General features: G+C 41.2%; 1 protein-coding gene across 2 annotated transcripts in view; it reads right to left on the reverse strand.

Moving 5' to 3' along the window:
• Window positions 1–21,723, reverse strand: part of DOCK2 (dedicator of cytokinesis 2) — a 2,042,522-nt gene that overhangs the window by 1,574,600 nt on the left and 446,199 nt on the right. For both annotated transcript variants that reach the window (XM_078653374.1, XM_078653373.1), the window contains exon 11: window positions 3,303–3,378. In XM_078653374.1, coding sequence (XP_078509500.1) covers window positions 3,303–3,378 — 76 coding nt within the window. The remainder of the gene's footprint in view (window positions 1–3,302; window positions 3,379–21,723) is intronic.

The following is a 21,723-nucleotide window of genomic DNA, read 5'->3' on the forward strand; positions in this document are numbered from 1 at the left end:
CCTTTTAGCCCACACTGGACTATCTGGTCCCAATCAAAAGTTAGCCCTACTTAAATATAACAAGGTAAACCAATTTTATCCAATGAGCGAGGCAGGCCTTACAGTAGTGAAAAACAAATATAGAAGTGTAAAACCTAAATAATGTATGTTCCACTTTTTTTTAATACAATGCACCATGCCCAATGGGCTATTTAAGGCCTACTTTAGGGGTGACATATGTATTAAAAACAAAGATTTTGGATTCACAAAAGGTTTATTTTGCCAGGTCGAAATGGCAGTTTAAAACTGCACTACAGGGTGCAATTGCAGTCCTGAGACATGTTCTAAAGGTTACTTTAGTGGGTGGCATAATGAGTGCTCCAGAGAAGCTAGTAGAATTGAATTTACAGGCCCTGGGTACATGTAGGGACTGATATGTAAATTAAATGTGTCAATCACATGAAGGCCAATATTCACATGTTTTAGGGAGTGAGAGAAAGCACTTTAGCACTGGCTAGCAGTGGTAAAATGCACAAAGTCTTAATGACAACAAAAACAATTTCAGAAAATAATAGGGGTGAAGGCAAAAGTGATAGCAAAAGCTTGGGGGTGACTCTGCCGAGAGGGCAAAGTCCAACAAAAAACTACATTTTCTCCACTTTTAACATGTGAAAGATGTGACTGCTCTGGCGGCAAATCAGTTAGACCTTTCTTCTGAGTAGCAAAAATAGTGTAAAATAAGTTACTTGCCTAGAACTAACAGTGAGACTGAATGGCATTGCCTATGCTTGTTATCTCCATTGTTATGTTATAATTTCTATTTTGCTCCTTTGATACTTTCTTTTTTTATATTTGTCTTCTTAGAACCACTGTGTGCTGACCTTAACTCATTTGTCCATGATTGTTTTTTGTTGTTAATTTTAATGTGCATCACTTCTTGCAGGGCTTTCCTTTCCAAAAGACACTCAGTAACACCCAGTGCCAGATGGGAATTTTGGTAGGGAGGGGGGCAGGCGGGCCACACTTGCACACTTATACATACACTTTCTCACACCCATGCATTCACACACACACACACACACACACACACACTTATTCACAACATTCACAACAAATGAATACATTTAAACATACACGCATGCCACAAAATTGAACAGTTCTGCAGCTCCCGGTGCAGAATGCCTCGGAGGTTCCAGAGCAGCTGCTGACCACACCCCACTCTGTGATGAGGTGTCACTGATTGACACTTGACCCTACACACTTAAGGGCTTAAAACTGAAGCGCCTAGAATCAAGGCAATCAGTGATGCTCTTCCTCATCACGAGGGGGAGTGCCTTGAGGCACTTTTGCCAGGCTGAAGAGGTCATGCCCAAAGTTCAGCTCAGGCAGCCAGAAGCCTGCGCATTTATTGCATGTCTAGCTCCTTGCTGCCTGACCTGAACAAGAAGAGTATCTGTCAGGCTGATCTTTGCTCAGCCTGACAGACAGTTCCTCTTCTCTGAAAAAGTTGAGGGGGTGTGGCTTCTTTACCCGTATGGACAGCCCGTGACTGATGATACCTGAAGGTGCATTTATGTCTTCTGTAAGCAGCTCAGGAATTATGTGTAGTCAAAGCTTCTTTAAGGCAAATACATATGGGTCATTTAGAACCTGGTGTCTAGCAAGCAAAAAAAAAAAACAACAAAGCAAATAACATTTCCGCATGGCATTGGATGTGTTTTTGCATGTTAATAACACATTGGGTTGAAAACAAAGTAGGAACTAATGTGCACAATCTTTGTTTGCTGTTGCACTTGCACTTGATTATCAACAATTTTTCATGGGCAGTTACCAGCAGATAAAAGCTGAAAGTAAGGGCACGGGATCTAAAGTGAATGCGTGTAATTGCACTCATCTTTAAATGTGCAAAAGGAAGTGGCTGAGCCACTGGAGGAATACAACCTGCTCAGCTCCTACGTTGACTCCATTTTAGAGCTACGCTCAGGTCATATTCAACAGCAGTAAACAGCATACTTGAATGTAGCCCCTTATTGGCTAATCTCACCCGCTCCCCACTAAATACCAAGAAAGCATTGTAAATTTAAAAAACACTTGTAATTCATTCCTCAAGAATATTCTTACAGTTTAGGTGCAACAGGTAGGATGGCATCCAGCACTAGAAAATGGAGATTGGCAGGAGACCCTTACGGCCTCCTAAAGGAAATTTCCATCACAGAATGGTTCTAGCTCATACAACTAAAATGTCAACACTGTGTAAACTACAGTAGTGTCCAACTATGGAAAATGGGATGCATGTGAGACCTTCCTACATTATTGGGGTTAAACTCTGTTTGGGGGTGTAGACACTTCAAAGGTATTGTCATAAAATGGAAGATGATCTTTCTGAAGTCGCACAAGTAAACATTGTCCTTTCCGCACGATGGGTACTTTTGAACATTGAAGTAATCTGCAAAGAAATAGTTAGACTAAACTCTTTATTGGTATCAGACTAGTAATCACTAAAAGCAACATTGCTCAGACTTGGAGTGCTTCAAGTGCACATAGCATTGCTAAATGGAAGGCAGGCCTGAATCAGTATGAAATCCTAGAGGAGAAGGTCTATGACGATCATGGCTGCTCACAAAATCATAAAGGGGTGTGTTCGAACTGGCAAGGTTACTATGGTTAAGACATGATTGATGTCATAAATGCTCAATTCTCTGAGTGCTTATATACCCCAATACAATGTTCTATCAAGTCAAACGGTTTTGTACACCACAGGTTGTTATCAATAAATGTATAATTGCTCAAGTTTACATTGTATCGTTTTTGTTTTATTGAAGAAAAGGCAAATAGATTACAATTTAAAAAAAGTAGGAAAAGCTGTGCAAGTATATAAGTGGTCGTTCAGACCCTCTAAATGACCTATTGTACATCAAGGTAGCTGGCGGCTCACTCACAATAAAAAAGCAAAAATAGGCATTCACATCCATAATATGCTACTCAATGCATAACAACTGCAGAGGGACATCCAACAACAAGAGACCTGCCTTTGAACATATCACGATGCAAGGTGAGGTGTAAAGTCATTTACAGAGTGTAGCAAAACTAAAACTCCTGTTATCAGCGCTTCATGTCTCTAGAGAGGGAAGATTTCTCACGACGTGATTTCTGAAATGTGAGAAGCATGAGGTCTTAATAGTCGTTGCTGCTTTCAAATATATTTGCATTTTCTAAGATCAGCTCAAATGTAATTAGATGCACGCAGTCAGTGTCCTTGGCTCTTCTTTAACAATGCAAATTTCCATTTTTATGTTAAAAGCGAAACATCATTTCTCACTTACGGGCAAAAGGGAATGAAATGTTGCTTCTCTTCATCACATTCAACTTTTCCTTTAATGATATCTGTAATATCCATCACTAAAATGAGAAGAAGAAAAAAACAATCAAGATTTACTTCCAATATCACTGCAATCTCAAGACATTACTTTACAGATGTTGAAGCATTTGCCACATGCAGGCTGCAGTGACCTGCAACTACAGGCTCATATTAAGCACTGCTCATGACTAAGGGACTGATTTATATCTTGGCGGATGGGTTACTCTGTCACAACGGTGACGGATATCTCGTCCGCTAAAACATAAATCCCATTATATCCTATGGGATTTATATTTCGGCTGACAGGATATCTGATGAGATCTAAATCATTCCCTTAGTCTAAAAGTCATCCTTTAAACAAACTTTTAACCAGGATTGTTGTACGTTTGAAATAGACCCGGTGACTTTAATGAAAGGCGAACTGATGTTTTGGTGACTGAAAGGAAGATGCCATTTGCTCTGGCTCAAGGACAAAATTAAGTGTATGGATACACACTGTTGACCAATTGACTGGTGCAAATAACTATGACACGTGGTAATAAGGTCCAAAGAAATGTATGATTGATTTGTAAAGGCTAGCACTATCACAACCAGTGTTTTCTTTTTTCTTACTAGAAGTTCTGAGAAAACAGTAGAGGGGTGAGTAAAATGTGTATACTTTCCCTTTGCGTAATTACATGAAGTTTTGGAACAATTCTGTGAAATTATGCAAAATACAAATATGGCGTTTAGCATTATTTTAGCTTGAAATGTATACTTGCATTCATTTTAGATGCAAGGTCACAGTTCCCGTTAAAAAAGGTGCAAAACATAAATCCTGCGAACAACAGTCACTCACATTTGGGTCTTTCCTGTTGTTCCTCTTTTCACGCAATCAGATTTTTCCCTTAACAAACTTGACATTACATGGTATGGCATAATTTTGGGAAATTTGTGTAACAAACACAATGCAATTGCCATAAATTATACAAGAGTTTGCTAGTATAACAAAATGTAGTTTAATTCTGGAATGTCAGTGAGCAAATTGTCATAATGCATTTTTTTCTCCTAGCTCCTCTGGCCTACACTAATTGATAAATAGGTCAGCTGTAACACTTTTCAGGACTAATATAATTTTCCCAACCATGGTGGACTATTGACTACACTAAACTACCAAATAAGAACAGTGTTTATCACTAACACCCAACTGCAGGTAACTAATGTCACTCAAAGGACATGGTTTCAGAGATATCATTAGCAAAAAGCCTAATAGCCCACTGTTAAATTGTCTAGCATAACACAAAGAGAAACATTTCTCTTGAAATGTGCAATAGAATTCGATTCTGAGTTGAGGATTAAAAAAGCATGCCTTGTGTAAATTGCTGAAATAAAATTTCAACACATTGGAAAGACTTGAGGAGGAAAAGGCGTGAGGGCGCAGACCTTTCAAATGTCACCAACTTTCGACCGATATGAAAATGTAGGAGTGCAAACCCACCCTCAGGAGTATATAGCAGATTCCACGATTTGGCAGAACACAACAGTATGTTTGTTGCTAATATAACATCTTGGCTCTGGTTGATTTTTGTTAATATTGTGGTCAGAATTTAATTTGAAGTTGAGTATTTCAGCCCGAAGAAGAGCTTCCCCTGAAACTGATTAGGCGTGAATATTTTATGATTTTCAATATAATCGGGCACTTTTTCTATTATTCTAGAATGGAATAAATCAAGATATGAAAAGAATATCTTAAAGAAAGAATTATTGATTAATGAGAAAAATGTAAGAAGATTGCGCTTTAGTGGTTTCCAGATGAGTGTTCTAGGGCTACCAGTTCGCACTTTCAAAAGTTACTTTATTGGATCAGATGTTGATGTTTTCCTTAATCTCAATCACTTGAATGCTGAGAAGCATTGACAAAGTCAGTAGATATCGACTTTAAATAGCAGAACTATTAGCTGTGCCAATGGTTTTTAGACCTGCATGCAAACACATGAATTAAGACGCTTGTGCGTGAATGTTAGGCAATTTTGGAATGGGTTTCTTATTATAGGGTTTCCTAATAACGCATCCTCACACCTACACAGTGTACATACATGATGATAAATTAATTTACCGGTCCACGATAGCAGATCCCAATCTTGAAGCAGTAATAAAAAGAAGAAATATGCACAAACGCATATTTTAAGAAAGGATCAGTTTGGCAATGAGTTGCAGGTGCCTTGCCCTCCAATCAATAAATAATGCATGAATAATCATTTTTTTAAAATGTAATAAGGAGGTGTGCATGCTGGGTGGCGGAAGTAAACGCCTGCTGACGGTGAGAGTAGGGGGTCTAATTAAAAACAATAATGGAAGAAATGTTGGGGGATGGGCAAAGCCCCACGCAGCGTGAGGGGAAGTTAAAAGGGGGACGCAGCACATGGAGGGGGAGATCAAGGAAACACATTCACTCCTATGGAGTGCTTAAAGGAACATGAAACAAGTAAATCCCTGAATACAAGCAAAATCAGCAGTGGATGGATTTAAGTAAACTAGAACACTGTGAGACTGAAATGGTCCTAGGAGGGACAAATACAAGAACAAGTAGGAAAGCAACCAACTCAAGAGGAGCCAACTAGAGATCCATCCATTCATAAGCAAGGGGCTGACACAAAGTCTACTCTGTGTATATTAGAAACACCAGATCTGGAAGACAACCAACTAAAGCTTTCTGCATCCGATACCTAAAAAGGATATGACTCCAAGAAGTGATAACCATGACTTTACTATGATGGCAGCTGGAGGTTGAAGCATGGAAGCTCTAAATAGAAGCAGCACAAAGAGAAGGAAAACACTAGTGGAAGGTTGTTGGTGGGCCAGGTGATATTTTAAGAAACATAATATAATTATGTTAATATTTTAAAACATATCGCATTGATACAGTTCCAGTATGACCTGTGTGCACGCAGGTACACAGTATAGATACATACTATTCAATTACATAAATTGCAAACCTTAACAGAAGGCTAGAGGAATATAGTTAGAAACTGTAAAATATGGGAAATGAAAAAAACAATATATTGCAATAACATAGTGTGGAAGTGTTGGGTTTCATATGAAGATCGGTGTCATAGTCAGTGAGAAACTGATCGGCATCAGTGGACTTGGTAACAGTCACTAAAGATTAAAAGCACATGCATAGTAGTAACTGATGAACTTTGGACTGCATCGGCCACAAAAGCTGCCAGGAGAATCACCTTACATAAAACGTGGAAGTTCGCATCGAAGAGTACTAGAAATGGAAAGAATAGAACAAGGTGGTAATGGCATTCAACATATGTGTGTCTAATTCATTTAAAACATAGAGATTAATTCATGGTCTAAACAACCTTCAAATAGTTCTGCACCATATGAGAAATTAATTTTGATGCAAATTCCAAGGAGGAGTTCATGTACAAGGGTACTTTCTAATAGACCTTCACCAAGTTAGAGTCAAATATACAAGTGCCATATTTTGAATTACATGAAGAAAGTAAATTGACACATGGGACTAAAATGTTCAAATGCCTTTATTTGCCTGATGTATTAGCCACACACTCTCCAATATAGGTACCATGGTAGGCATCTCTGCACGTTTTTATTTTAGTGAGAGTTTTCTTATACTTTCTTATTAGATTTATAATTTTGTGACTACGACCCACTTCATAGCGCTAGTGAGTTGTACAAAAGGTGTCGAAAGTATTGCCCAACTTTTCAGTCAGTTAATGCTTGATTTTGATCTGATTATATACAGAAAAAGCATTACCTTCCTGAAGCATGCAGCATTGACTGATGTTTACAAAATCTGACAGCGGAGGAAAGCATGTAGGTGCAGGATACATTAATATTTTCAAACAGAACGAGAATCTTAGAGATTTGGAATTAGAGGAGTAGGAAGGTATTGAGGAAGAGGAAAGTTTTAAAATATTTCTTATAAACAGGAGTCTGAGGCCTAGTTTCAGATGGAATAGTTTCTTCTGAATACTGGAAATAGGTCAAGAAAAGGCTTGTTTTCATGTTTTTATTTGTTTGTCATGGCAATCTACAATTTCATTAGCGTTGTGCTGCATGTCGTGCAGTTGTGACAAGAGGAGCAGAGTTTAATGCTCAGCAGTTTGATTTCTGATATGGGTGGCTTTGTTAATAAGGCAAAGTCATTTGAACTTGTCTTGTTTTTTGGGTTCGGGGGTGTGGTGCCAGCCATTGACATCCTAATAGTGGGGTGATGAAGCCTTACTTGTGCTGGATGGTAAAGTGGTGGGTGGTTCCTCGTGAGGTTAATGTACAAGTCAGTTGTTTCACGTAAAGTATTGTGTACTAGAGAACAATGGATATTTGTCTGGACGTTTTGGTGTGGTGGAGTCAATGGGAGTCAGTGAAGCTCTGGTGTTGGAAATAAAGATGATGAGTGTGTCAATACTGTTGTTGAGTTTTGGGGCATATCGGACATCGGCAGATGAAAAGTTTGAATGAAGAGGTGATTTCTACGGTCTGGACAATCCTTTTTGTCAGAATTTAGGTGGTGAAAAGTAATTGTGTGTCATTAGAGGTTTAGGCATGCCTAGGGGAGAGGGTTGTACATAGGCAAGGCAGGGAGTTGCAATGAGGAAGAGATCCTATTGTTTCCAAGGTTGTGGACATCTAATGTTAAGTCAGCAGGAGGGTTGCACAATGAATTCTCTCAGGATTTAGGCATGAGGCAATTGATGCATTTTTGTTGTCAGAGACTGATGTTGAGAAGGTGAGGGGTGACCAGGAGAGTGGATTTATGTATAAATGTGAAGCTGGCAAAAAGTTTGTATGTGTGGGTTTAGGGTATACTGTTGAACCTGAAATGAGTTAAAGGAGGTCAAGAATGGATTCAAGCCTCAGTAATGACAACCGCATCAGGTCATTATGGAAGGTGAGTTTGCAAATGTCAGATGTATTTTTGTGCATAGTTTGCGATTATGAGTATGAGGAAAACTAGTGACTTTAAGGTGTAAGGTGAGCGGAGAAGGGAGTATTGGGTCTTGTGAAAATGGGTGAATGATGGGCATTTGCAAGGTGGACAGATGTTGGGGTATTCATTTTCTTGACCTTTGCTCAGAATGGATATGTATTTGTAATTGAGTTAAAGAGGTACTGTGCTGCTGAAATGTGGTTGGAGTCCAGGAATTCTGGTAAAGAGCCTTCATTGAATCTAACAGGTCCATACAGTGAGTTACTGAAGAACGCACCCTTATATGCATATTCCTATTAACACACAGCTCCTATTGCATCTCTTTGTGTTCCTCTTTTGTTGAATCCCTGCATATGGGTGTTCCTCGAGTGTCAGTATTTAGTCTGCAATTTCTATCTCTTTACACCTTCTCCTTTTTGCTTTAGCTCATTGTATACTCAGAGGGGCTTTCGCTAATTGACTATGTCATTTAACACTAGATTGCTTTTCACTCTTTCATGCTGAATTTTCAAAAAATGAAATTATTCACACCCCTGTTATCTACAACAGCTCTATTTGCTCCTCTTATCTCCTTCCCTCCTGATACTCTTTACCTCTCCCTGACTGCCAGAAACATTGGAGCAGAACTTCCAAGATACGCTTCCTAACCATTAGAAAAGGTCTTCGTTCTGTAACGCTTCCATCCCAACTTTCTGCACTACACATACAACAGCTATCTGTGGCAGTAGAGGGAAATTCAAACTTCTTATCATATTTAAAAGCATCCCTAGTCTATTTATTATGTGACAGAGATGCTATCTAGACACAGAACAATTTGCAGTCAGCTCACCTCCGTCTTTCTATAGCACCAACCCTGCACCCCTCTAAGTATTGCTTCCATTCATTCATAACTGCTTGAGTTTCATTACTGGATCGCACTCCGCACCAATCTCAGGGGAAAGTTGTGGGGCATTTATGACCTCAGTTCCACCATATTCTACTGTATGTATCTGTAGCTATAATAATCTTGGATGTTTCAGTTGGTACAATGCTGGTCTCTGTTTTTTCTGTTCCTAGCCTATATAAATCACACAAAACACTTTTAATTAATCATCCCAATATTTTAAACTGACATATGTGTCTCATTAGTGCAGCCCATGTAGCATTTCTTCTTGAAACGCTCACATCCTGCTTTTTCAGTTCCCAATAACCCAATAAGCGAAAATACATCAATTTTGTTTTCATTTATTTCCATGAAAAAAACTTTAGGTCATTTATTTCCATGCCAAAATCTTGTTTTTCATTTATTACCACAATAAAATATTAAAGAAGTATAAAACAAAGACACAATAAGTAATATAGAATAAAACATGTTTACCAATGCAGAGTTGCTATAAAAATCATTCTATTCAATAAACCAAGTGGCTAACCCTAAACCTCAAGTTAATCACAGTGGCTTCTCTATAACTCAAATATAGGCCGGATGTACACATATAACATGCAGCAAGGCTGATTACAAATTAATAGACACAAACATTAGGAAATAATTATTTTTTATTCCAGCTGAGCATGTCTTGCAAAGACAATGGCAATAACAAAGTTCAGTAAAGTGTCTCGTGTTTTAAATATATTTATCTCTCCGAGTCTTCCAAACATTAAACAGAGATATGTTTCCTGCCTATCAAAGTAAATCCGTAATCCCAAAAAAATAATTATTGCACGCTCAGATACTTGGCAAATACAATCCAACTTTACAGTCACAGATAATTGGTAATAAATGTTATTTTCTGGACCAAATTGAAAAACCTTACCAGAGCAATTTTGATATCTAGTTATTTCATTTTCCATAAAGTACTAGTGATTCATATCGATTTGCCACTCGATAGCTCCTAAAGATTGGATGAAAGATTGTTTCCTCTATTCCAAAAGTAGCCGGCAGTCCAAAAGAAGATGGGTTATACTATATTTAATATTGTGGTCACATACACAATACTCGTTATTCTCAGACAGTTTTCCTCCAAGACCTTTTATTCTCCACACAAGGTCAACCACAAGTCAAATCCTTAGAATTTGTTGTTAAATATATTTTTCAGGAATTTGGGAGGGATATGGAAAATCACTTTGTAGCCTATCCCTTTTAAAAAATGTATCACTGACTTTTCAAGAGACAGGCCACGTCTGTCAATAACCCGGCTTCTTTCATCAGGCTGTTCATTCAAAACACATTTTTTGGTTCTGAATAATGATAGTGAAATTTCGAGTTGGAGAATATGAACCCCTAGTGCTGCATTAGCTACTAGGCTCAAAATTTCATAAGAGGAAATATCACCCCAATTTCATACGTACCTCCAACACACGAATGAAAGTTTAGCAATAGCATCATTCCTCATTAATGAGCTCAGATGCCTGAAGGCAGGAGACTGCTCCAGCAAATACCAAGATGAAAAGCTCGGTTTTAATATTAGGGAGGGCCTGTACCATGTAATTTGCCAGAAATGCGAAGAGTCTCTTTAGACACAGACTTTCGAGATTTTCCCAATTAACCCTCATGTCAAGGGCCAGCAGTTCTGCGTCAAGAAGGCTTGCGGAATCAATTTATTTGTGATGGCCTTTTTTAATGGTTCTACTGAAAGGCCCCCAAAACTGCATATCAAACCTTTTGAGTGGAAAGTAATGACGTTTTCAACACAGCTAGTTGTTAATTCCATTTTAGATTTTCTGAGAAACAGAGACCAAGATATTCATAAACACTGACTTGTTCTAATGGTTTGTAATTAAGAAAGCAGGCAGACTTCTTTGTTCTACCGTGCAGAGTTCCTCAGGTATCATCTTTGAGCCCAACTCTTTTTAATGTCTATGTCTCGGAACATGACCCTTTGATCCGAGAATTTGGTTTAACCCCTCCCATGATCATGGCGCTCGCGAGCGTTCTAATGAAACGGGCGTGGTCATGACGAGCTGTGCTCGTTATGAGCACACGAGAACCGTGGCTCATGACGAGCTGAGCACCGGGGCGCTGTGCGCGCCCCCTTCCCCTCAGCACGGCAGGGGAATGGCCCCAGCAGCCAAGGGGTTAATATTATTACTGATGGTTTGGTTTCAAGTTACTATAGACGGTTTCAAATTTCTATTGCAATTTCATGCTAATTTTGATGGTTGTATGTTACTACTAATATTTTCATGTTAAACACAAGAAAGCTAGACCAGAAGTTCCAGTCTCTCTTGTGGATTGCTAGACCCATGTGAGTAAAAATCTGACTTGTATATCTTATGTGATAAGGGGTATACCAAACTGATTACAGGTGTTATCTTTGACCTAGATACTGGCCATCACACATTTCTCTGCCTGGAATAAAGATGACATGCCGAAGAAGCACTTCTAGACCAATAAATGTTCACTATGGAGGGTATGTGATCACTGCCACATCTATATGCAAAACTAAAATGCCCCATTTACCTTAGTGTCAAAATATTGGAATCCATAGCCATGCCAAGTCTCAAAGACAACAGAAAGGAAAGAAGTGATGTAACTCCAAACAGACATTTTACATCAGGTTGTCTTCATTAACGTACTTGTGGAACCCAAATACACATCTGTTGTACTAGAAAAGGATGCGTCATTAAACGCAATACAGTCATCAATCTAACAAAAACAGACACTGGTATTGCCAAACAATTAGATTTACTTGAAATTAAAATAGCAGCATCCCACAAAGTATTTTTGGGGGGAGTCACATGCCACTACACCTTGCATCTTGAAATGGAAAGAGGCCTCGGTGAAGGTTAAATGAATTGTAGAATCCTCAGTTTGCTTAAACCTGGCAGTGGCCTGCAGCTGAGACTGGACCTGTTGAAGAATGTATACAATCTCTTGTTTTACCATTTTTGTACTCGTAATCACCTACAGCTTGAAACTGACTGCCATAACAATGGTGTGGTAGAGGTCCTTAAAATCCTGATAACTACTCCCTTTTTCCTTGTCATGTAACTAGTCTCTTGCTAGAACAAATGCCCTGGTTCATGTCCTCTGCAAAACAGTATCTACCCAATAACACTAATGTGGAATCAAACAAATATGGGCCAGTGACATAGATATTCCTTTTTAGGCTTCATCTAAAACAGCACATGGCCTGTCTAAAACACATTGTATTACTAAATAAAAGCATAAAATGGCCTTAGAGCCCATCCATTTCTCACCATTGGTTGGCCTCAGCATCACTCTTATTTCTTTGCTTCTTATTGGTCACTGCCACCTGCTCATCTCCTACTTCCTCCTGGGCTTCAGTGTGTGTCCCCGCCTTGGAGCATGGACCAAGTAGAGCTTCCTGTCTGTGCCAGTGACTTTCCACTGGCTGCAGGCTCTTACAGGTACTTGTAAAACATTTGTATATGCATTATCTAGGAATGCATGTCTCCAGTCCCTTCCTCCTTCCACCATCTGTGCTTTTACTCCCCCCCTCTGCCTGCCTCCAGCTCTCTGTTATGTTGCTGCCCCCTCTCCCATTCTACCCTTAAGTCATTTCGACCTCTGCCTCCTCCCACTCTCTGTTGTGCTTCTGCTCCCTCCCTCATCCCACACACCTCACACTTGTTGCTTGCCTCCGCCTTCCTCGGGATGTCCGTTGTGTTACTGCCCCACCCCCAACGGCTGCCCCCGCCTCGCCCAACTCTCCATCCCCTCCGCTACAGAAAACATTAAACAAAGTCAACTAGGTTGTGTGGATGGGAGTGCTATTTGTCTACATTTAATGTTTTTTTACACATATTTCACAGCAGCCCAAGCTGCTGTGAAACATGACTTAAAGAAGAAAAAGGGCAATGAAGCCAGGTTACACTGCAGCCCTTGCTGCGGTGCAACAGGTCTAAAAAAATTGACAAAGCCAATTGATCTTGCATATGCAAAATCAATTGGTATTGCTAATTGTTGTGAGACATGACTTAGCATATCTGGTGTGAGCTAGACCTTATGTGAGCAACTGAAAAACAGCTTTAATAGACATTACTTAAAGAGGGGATTTGTCTTCCCCATGTCATATCCCCTCATATGCTCTCTGTGTAGTGGGCCTAGCATGTAGGGCTCATGCTGTCTTACCCCTGTGACACTTTATGGTGTGCTATAATACCATGACTGATGATCCCAAATACCTGTAAATCCATTGCGACTGAATCCTTGCAAGCACCCCCTAGAACCTGTGAATCAATATATTATCTGCACATACTGTTACTAGGGCCTTGGTATGATTTTTCATTGAATCCCTGCAAGCTTCCCCTGAATCCCGTGAGCCAATGGCAAGCCTTACTTCTGCTGTTACTAGTGCCTTGATGTTTTTTTCCATTAAGCGTGTTGGAGCAAAAACTATACATTAGTTTCCAGCTATTTGGTTCTGATCATCAAGTTGCACCTTCCCTTTCTGTAAGGTCAAAGCGAGTATACCAACACATGTTTTCTCCAAGGTTCGAGTACTTTCCAGACGGCCATGTGCCCCACATGAACCAGCTACATCGATTGAGCCTTCAAAAGGGTATATAAACCCCGCCCAACCCCGAATCGTGTCTTGGCCTTGCTCCCTGCCGAACAAGCTTCACTTTTCCAACTCACCTGAAGAATCCAGCCAGATCCAGAAAGCACTCCAGTCTCCTTCAAGTCCATCCTCACCTGTAGTTCCTGTAGCTCCAGCTCCCTTGCCATCTTCCTCTTCTCTCCCTTCTGCCCAGCTACTCTAAACCCATACTGACTCAAAGCCTAGAGATCTTCAAACTTCATTTAAGTGGAAGAACTAGGCTAAGTACTTGATCTCAGGTTAATACGCTCTAATCCGCCGATAACAGTAAGCAGGACAGAGAATCCACTTCGTCAAAGACCATACACTTTTCCTCCATGCCCTCTCTATGATTTACTCCAGCGCTTCTTGTTTGTTTATACTCCAGACCCTTCCTGCAACCTTGGCGTTAGAACTGGATTTGCACAAGGATTAAGCACTTCAGAGTTTTTGATATAGGTTTGAAACTTATACCGAAATCTGTGTTCCAAGTTTGAAACTTGGGTGTGTCACAAACTTCAATCTGTGACTTTGGTTATTCTGCTCTTATGTTGTGCTGCTTATGAAACCTGTAGGTTTATGTTATTGAAGATAATGTATGGTCACCATATATAGATGCATGTCAGCATACTGATGGTAACTGCCTCCTGTTGTTATTTACAGTGCATAAGTATCGTTGCAAAACCAGAGGTTCTGGTCCCGTGCTTATCTACCTCGCAGACACAGAATGTTTCTGGAGCAGCAAGTCCTGATACGCAGTATCGCACAGCTGCTGAAAAGATCCAGTACCGCAAGTCTTTCTTTTCTTATTTTATTGCAACCCTCTTTACCCTAAGGGCCAAGCTATGTTTAAGGAGTTTCCATTCCTTGAATGGGCTAGGACCTGAGAGGTATAGGAGGTCTAGAATTGGCTCCAGCTTTGTCTTTGCAGTTGGGACCAGGTGAGTGTATGACACCCCAAATATTGATTTCCTTGAGTACGTAGTTTGATTTGGCAGAAAATGTGTGTTTCCAATGGAAAAGAGTGCTTGACTTGCACCTTTTGCGTTGTGGGAATGCCTATGATGAATGCAATAGGACGGAGTCAGTCATTATTGGAAACTGCAATACTGGTTGAGGGTGGTGAATCCCTCCTCAAGCAGCATTCACAATTCTTGGAAGGGTGAAGTCACAAGTAAACACCAAATTAATCTATGTTTAATCCTCTGGTAGCTTGGTACAAAAGCAGTCAGGCTTAATTAGGGGGAATTTGTAAAGTATTTATGTAGCATTTCAAACAGTAATGAAGTGACAACACAAGAAAAATCCCACACCAAATTAGAAAACTAGAGGAAAATATAATAAATTATTTGAGGCCGAAATGACAAAATTTCAATGAAAGGACTCAGAGATATACAATTTTAAAGACTTAGGTGAACATGTTGTCTAGAAGCACAAGGCGCCAAATGTGGTTATCTGGTCATGCTGGCCCGGGACAGAGTCACAAGTTGAGGCCGACCGTGATGGAGGTCGGACCAGGTACAGGGACCAAGTTAGGCCCACTGAATGAAGAACCTTAAAGCATAATTGTGGAGTGTTGTGAGATCGTAAAGAGGCAGTCCTGAGGAAGCTGCGGGTCTGCCATGCAAAGGTGTGCATTGAGTGGTGGTTATGAAGAGATTGAGGGTTGCGATGCGAGGTCCGGCATCAGGGATACACTGTGATGCAGCGGTTCCGAAATGAGCAGCAAGGAGATGGGTTGCGCTTCGTCAGTTCTACCCACAGGGCCACAGCTAGGATGGGAGAGTACCTTCATGCCTAATTCCAAGGGTCCAGGACTGGGGTGGAACCACTTGGTGAGTGGAACTCACAGCAGATAGAGTGCAGGTGCTGGGTTCAAGGTGGCTGGAGTCTTTTCTGTCCCTGGGATTCTGATTGAGAGGCAAGCCAACTAACCCTTAGAGTCACTCTGATGGTCCAATATGTAGGTCCAGTCCTTTTTACTCAGGCTTTAGGGCAACAGGGCAACAGAGTAGCACTCCTTCTTGCAGAGCAGCACAACCGTCCTTCTAAGTCTTCCACAGGTCTGGAGGTGTACTGAAGAGTTGGGTCTGAGGGTCCAATATTTATATAATATTTATACCCAACACCCACATTGAAATAGGAGAATGTTCTGGAGGTTTCCACCCCCAGAGGAGTTTGGTGTTTCTGCCTCCCTGCCCTATCCTCAGCTTGTCTGGAGTAACAAAAGACTAGTGACAAACCCTTTGTGAATGTTCTCAGGCCGAGCCTTTGCGATGTGTTAAGTGTGGCAGGTGACAGCTCCTCCTCCAGTAAAAGATGGCCCATCCTGGCAACATCTATTCCCCTTTTGTCTGACTGTCTGGTCACCCCCAGACGTGTTTGGAATTTCCTGCCTCCCTGTCCTGTCCCCGGCTTGTATGGGATCACAAAAGACTAGTGGCAAACCCTTTGCGAGTTTGCTAAGCAGAGCCTTTGTAATGTGCAAGTGTGGCAGGTGAAAGCTTCTCCCCCTCATCTGTGCCCCTTTTGTCTGACTGGCTGGGAACAGCATACTAACTGCCAGCTACACATAATGATTTGACCCAGAATACAGGCTGCAGGCACCAAATGGTTGGGATAAGAAAATGACAATTTTCTAAAAGTAGCATTTTCAGAATGGTGACTTCAAATCCGACTTTTCCATTAAAGATGGTTTTAAATTGCAATTCTTTAGACACCAAACCTGACATTCCCACCTACTCCCAATTGAAAGTTAGCACTTATTAAATGTAATAAGTTAACCCAAGGTTATAATATGATAGAGGCAGGCCTTGAAGTGGTGAAAAACAAATGTAAGAGTTTTTCACTACCAGGACATGTTAAAGTTAAAAGCGCATGTCCACCTTTTTAAATACATTACACTCTGCCCCATGGGCTATTTAAGGCCTACCTTAAAGGTGATGCAGATGCTTTCAAAAGGCAGATTTTTAAACGGTTTATTTTACCAGGTCAATATGGGGGTTTAAAACTGCAAACACAGGCTGCAATTACAGACCTCAAATATGTTTAAAAGGCTGCTTAAGTGGGTGACACAATCTGTGCTGCAGGTCCACTAGCCGGTTCAAGGAGGACCTGGCCTGGTAGTTCGGGCTGGAATGTTCCCACAAGGAACAGGGTCAAGACTGATTTGCATATGGCTGGGTCCAAACTGTGTGGTGTGGTGAGCAAAAGAATAATGGATTTAACACAGATCCTTGTGACTAGGGGTGAATGTTTGCATTGTCTAGCATTCCATCCATCAATTGTTTCTTTTGCACATGTCGCCCTAAGTGGGAAGGTTATGCCCAGACGTAGGTCCCATGCACACCAAACCACTGGATTCAAGCTAGCCTGGCTGATGAAGGAAGAGGCCCAGAAACCGGTCATAGGATGATTGTTACCGGTCCAGGGAGGACCTGGCTTAGCAGTTCGGGCTGGACTGTTCCCACAAGGAACAGGGTCAAGACCGATTTGTATATGGCTGGGTCAAAACTGGGGTGGTGTAGTGAGCATAAGAAAGATGGATTTAACCCAGATCAATGTGACTGGGGGTGAATGTTTGCATTGTCTAGCATTCCTTCCATCAATTGTTTCTTTTGCATATGACGCCCTAACTGTGAAGGGTATGCCCAGACATGGGTCCCGTGCTCACCACACCACTGGATTCAAGCTAGCCTGGCTGATGAAGGGTGATGCCCAGAAACCAGTCCCAGGATGCTTGTTTCCGGTCCAGGGAGGACCTGGCTTGGCAGTTCGGGCTGGACTGTTCCCACAAGGAACAGGGTCAAGACTGATTTGCATATGGCTGGGTCAAAACAGGGGTGGTGTGGTGAGCAAAATATTGATGGATTTAACCCAGATCCTTGTGACTGGGGGTGAATGTTTGCATCGTCTAGCATTCCGTCCATCAATTGTTTCTTTTGCATATGTCGCCCTAAGTGGGAAGGGTAGGCCCAGAGGTGGGTCCCGCGCTCACCACACCACTGGATTCAAGCTAGCCTGGCTGATGAAGGGTGATGCCCAGAAAACGGTCCCAGGATGCTTGATTCCGGTCCAGGGAGGACCTGGCTTGGCAGTACAGGCTGAACTGTTCCCACAAGGAACAGGATCAAGACTGATTTGCATATGGCTGGGTCCAAACTGGGGTGGGGTGGTGAGCAAAAGAATGATGGATTTAACTCAGATCCTTGTGACTGGGGGTGAATGTTTGCATTGTCTAGCATTCCGTCCATCAATTGTTTCTTCTGCGCAGGTCTACTAGCAGCATTTAATTTGCAGACCCTGGGTTCATGTAGTACTACTATACTGGGGATTTACAAGTAAATTAACAGCACCAATTGGTGGTAAGCCAATTTTACCATGTTTAAAGGAGAGATCACAAGCACTTTAGCACTGGTTAGCAGTGGTAAAGTGTGCAGAGTCCGTAATGCCAAAAACAAATAGGGCCAGAAAACAAGAGGGTGAAGGCAAAAAGTTGGGGAATGGCCCCGCAGATAGGGCCAAGTCTAACAGTTAAAGGGACAATCCATGGATCAAGCCTATAGGCCTGATCTGTTTATTTTCAAATGTTATAGCCAAGGCAGTACACCTGACATATTTAAATCTGAAAATCATATGTGAAAGCCAATAGGCCTTTAATGGTAGACATTCATTACACTGTGTTAACCAGATCGATGCTATGCATTTTCCCCTCCTGTGCTGGGATTTGATCATTCCCATGTTTCATGACGAGCTGGGCTCGTCATGAGCGTGCGAGGAGGCTACCTCATGACGAGCCCAGCTCGTCATGAGCGTGGAAGGGGCTAAAGCATGTAAACAGGTATTTTACTCAATGGGATCTCACCAATTAGAGTCGCCCATTGCTGCATTTTTCCTTTTCTGGGACACTCAACTGAACTACCTGGAACATGCAGCTATTAGGCAGAGGGTGTAAGGCACATGCGATCAAGGACCAATGAGAGCACAGGAAAGCTCGCCTAAAGCAAGGAATTACAATTGAAGGTTCCACTGACAAATGAATAGAGCTCAGTATGCATTCAGGGATGGACCCAGTAATTCTCAGCCACGCACATTAACGATGCCTAATTATGGAGTTCGCTAACACTCAATAGCTGCAGGCCTCCATTGCTCGATTTGAACTTATAGTTTGAACTTATATTTCCTAAAGATAGTCGTTCTCCCTAAATGATTCCATTAGGCATTGTGACCTTCTATCTGGTTAAGTGTTTCAGTCTCATATACTAGACAAAGGTTTAGAAACATATTAAGGCTGTATAATGTACACTGTATTACCCTGGATTGATTAACCCCATAAAGCTCCTAGCATACTGGTTTGTATAGAATTTGTTTGCTTTTGTGAAATCTGAAAGTGATGCATCCCTAGCAAATCCAGCTTTGACATTTCTCCCTACAATAAAGTGTCAGGGTGTGTAATCCTCTCTTAGTTGGTTGCATGACTCCTACACCAGGAATCTCCTGGCTAAATGTGGGATAGATCCCGGGGCGGCTCCACCACTAGGGCAGAGGAGCGTCGCCACACTGCTTTCTCGCAGTGCGGGAAGCAGAAAAATAAAATGGTAATAACTTCCCATTATTACCATTTTATGTTTAGTTGTGGGTGGGCGGGCGGGTGGTTGGTTCTGCTCTGTGAGCAGAGGAGGAGTGGTGTGCCCACTCCTGAGGGCACAATGACTATTTGGTCGGCCTTTTGGGGCCACCCAAACCAGTCATGCGCACTCTTCCCTTTCTCCATGCAGGTTGCAATGCAGCCTGCATGGAGAATATGGCCTCCCCATAATCCCCTGGCTGAGCGGCGTCCCCACCAATCACAACACTGCCATTTCAGCGTTGTGATTGGCTTAGGGAAGGGGAGGAAGGCAGCCTGCTTCCTGTTTCTGCTGGAGGCAAGAGAGCAGGAGTAGGACCCGAAAAGATGAAGACCCTGACGGCAGACAGTTACGTTTTTTATCTAACTATTTATTATTAAGTCACCCCCCTTCTCTGCGGACCCCCACTCGCTGCGCAACCCCAATGATTTATCCATTTTAGTCAACACAACAGAAAACAGGCTCGTAGTCTGGAAACTATCGCCCAGGGAATTGCATGCTATATACAACTATTCTGGTGAACTATCAGCAGTCAATCAGAATGGTCCTAAGCCATTTGAGTACTGCTATGTGAGAGTAACTTTTCTTCCCACTGTGTGTTTTCCAGCGTGCATGATGAGGCAGCTGAAATGGAAAAGGCAGGTTTGTACTGAGATTTGCTTCCACTTACTGTAAACTAAACTAAAGTTACCCATCTCCAGTCAGACCACTGAGGGGGTTGTATATTCTCGAAGATGACTGAGAGAACATTTTTTACCTCCATTTATAAAGATGTCTTTAGAATAACATTTTAGGGAGCAAATTTTGTGAGGTGATTCTTCGTAAAACCCCAGATGGAATATTGTACCTCAAATGCCAACCAAAAGGTGCGGTTGAGTTTGGAGAAGGAGACTGAGCTGGGAATGTAACATCATTGGGGACTTGATGGAGGTAAGCTGGATCGAGATTTAAGATAATCTTGCATTTTGGAATAAAAGTGCAAGTAAAAATAGTGGTTGAAGATAGGAAATCTGAAAGCTAAAAAGGACAAGTGCATAACCAGAGGGTGAGGGAATGATGGTTTGAATGGAGGAAGAGAAAGACTAATGAGAACAAGATCAAGACAGATCAGTTGTAGGAAATTCATATTTTTGCTGTGCTCGGTAATTGTTTTGCTGATCATATCTATGACCTATGGATAAGCTGAGCCCTGATTACCAGGTCTTAGCTACATGAGCTCAGTTTTAAAAAGAAACCTGGTTTACTGTAAAGTTACCATAACTTACAGTTTGGTAAATCAATTTGATATGTGCACAAATGGTGTCTTAAATTGTACAAAGTTTAAGCCTTGGGGTGAAAAACTGAAGGATATCACATTTCCACTTGTACCTAAGAACATAAAATGTATTTTAGAGAGCACGTCTCCTACAGTCAGGCTGCCAAGCCTCCTGAAATTTGTAACATTTGAGTTAAAAAACATTTTTCAATACATTGCACAGGAATATGCTATCAATACTAAATCGGGATGTGTAAGTTATGCATGAAAAAGTAATTGTATAACTCATTCGAATGCCTTATAGTATCAATCCACTAAGATTCTGTAACTTTACACTCCATCGATCAACTTCCAAAAACAACTCGAAATTAATTGAACAGCTTAACAAGTACATCACTCAGAGCAGTAAGTGTACATCTCAGAACACATTTCTAGGAGACTTTAACCTTGTTTGGCGCACCTCAAACTGCAGATATGCAGCAGAGCTTGCACGCCTGACTCAACTCCACAATTTAAAACAGCACAGTCTGTCCCGCATCCAAGAAAAAGGAAAAATTCTGAATTTGATTCTTGCTGACTCCAACTTTATTTCATGACCTCCCCAATTCCTATCAATTGGTTTTGACCACTTTTCGGTCCTCTTCGACATTACCCTCTGCTCTTCTCTCATTCTAAACAAGTCTCCAAAAATACTAATGCAAAACGCTAAAAGAATCAGAAAGAATCAGAAAGAATCATGCCCTTCTAGCGATCATAGATGAAATGAATGACTTCAGTGAAGCAACTAAGACATACATTTATCAACTTATCAGGAAAACGTAACAAGCTTCTCCCGCTTCGTCTTATGAATATTTGTTCTAAACCGAGCAAAGCATGGTTCTCCAAACAACTTTGTGACTTAAAAATACACTCAATTCTCTTCAATCTCAAATGAGACTGAAAAAAACTCAGAATAGAATATATGACCTCAATTCACCAAGCTAAAGCACTTTACGATCAAAAGTAAATATCCTCTTCACCCAATGCAGCAAATTCTTTCTTTT

Source organism: Lissotriton helveticus, chromosome 7, assembly GCF_964261635.1.
Source record: "Lissotriton helveticus chromosome 7, aLisHel1.1, whole genome shotgun sequence".
NCBI lineage: Eukaryota > Metazoa > Chordata > Amphibia > Caudata > Salamandridae > Lissotriton > Lissotriton helveticus.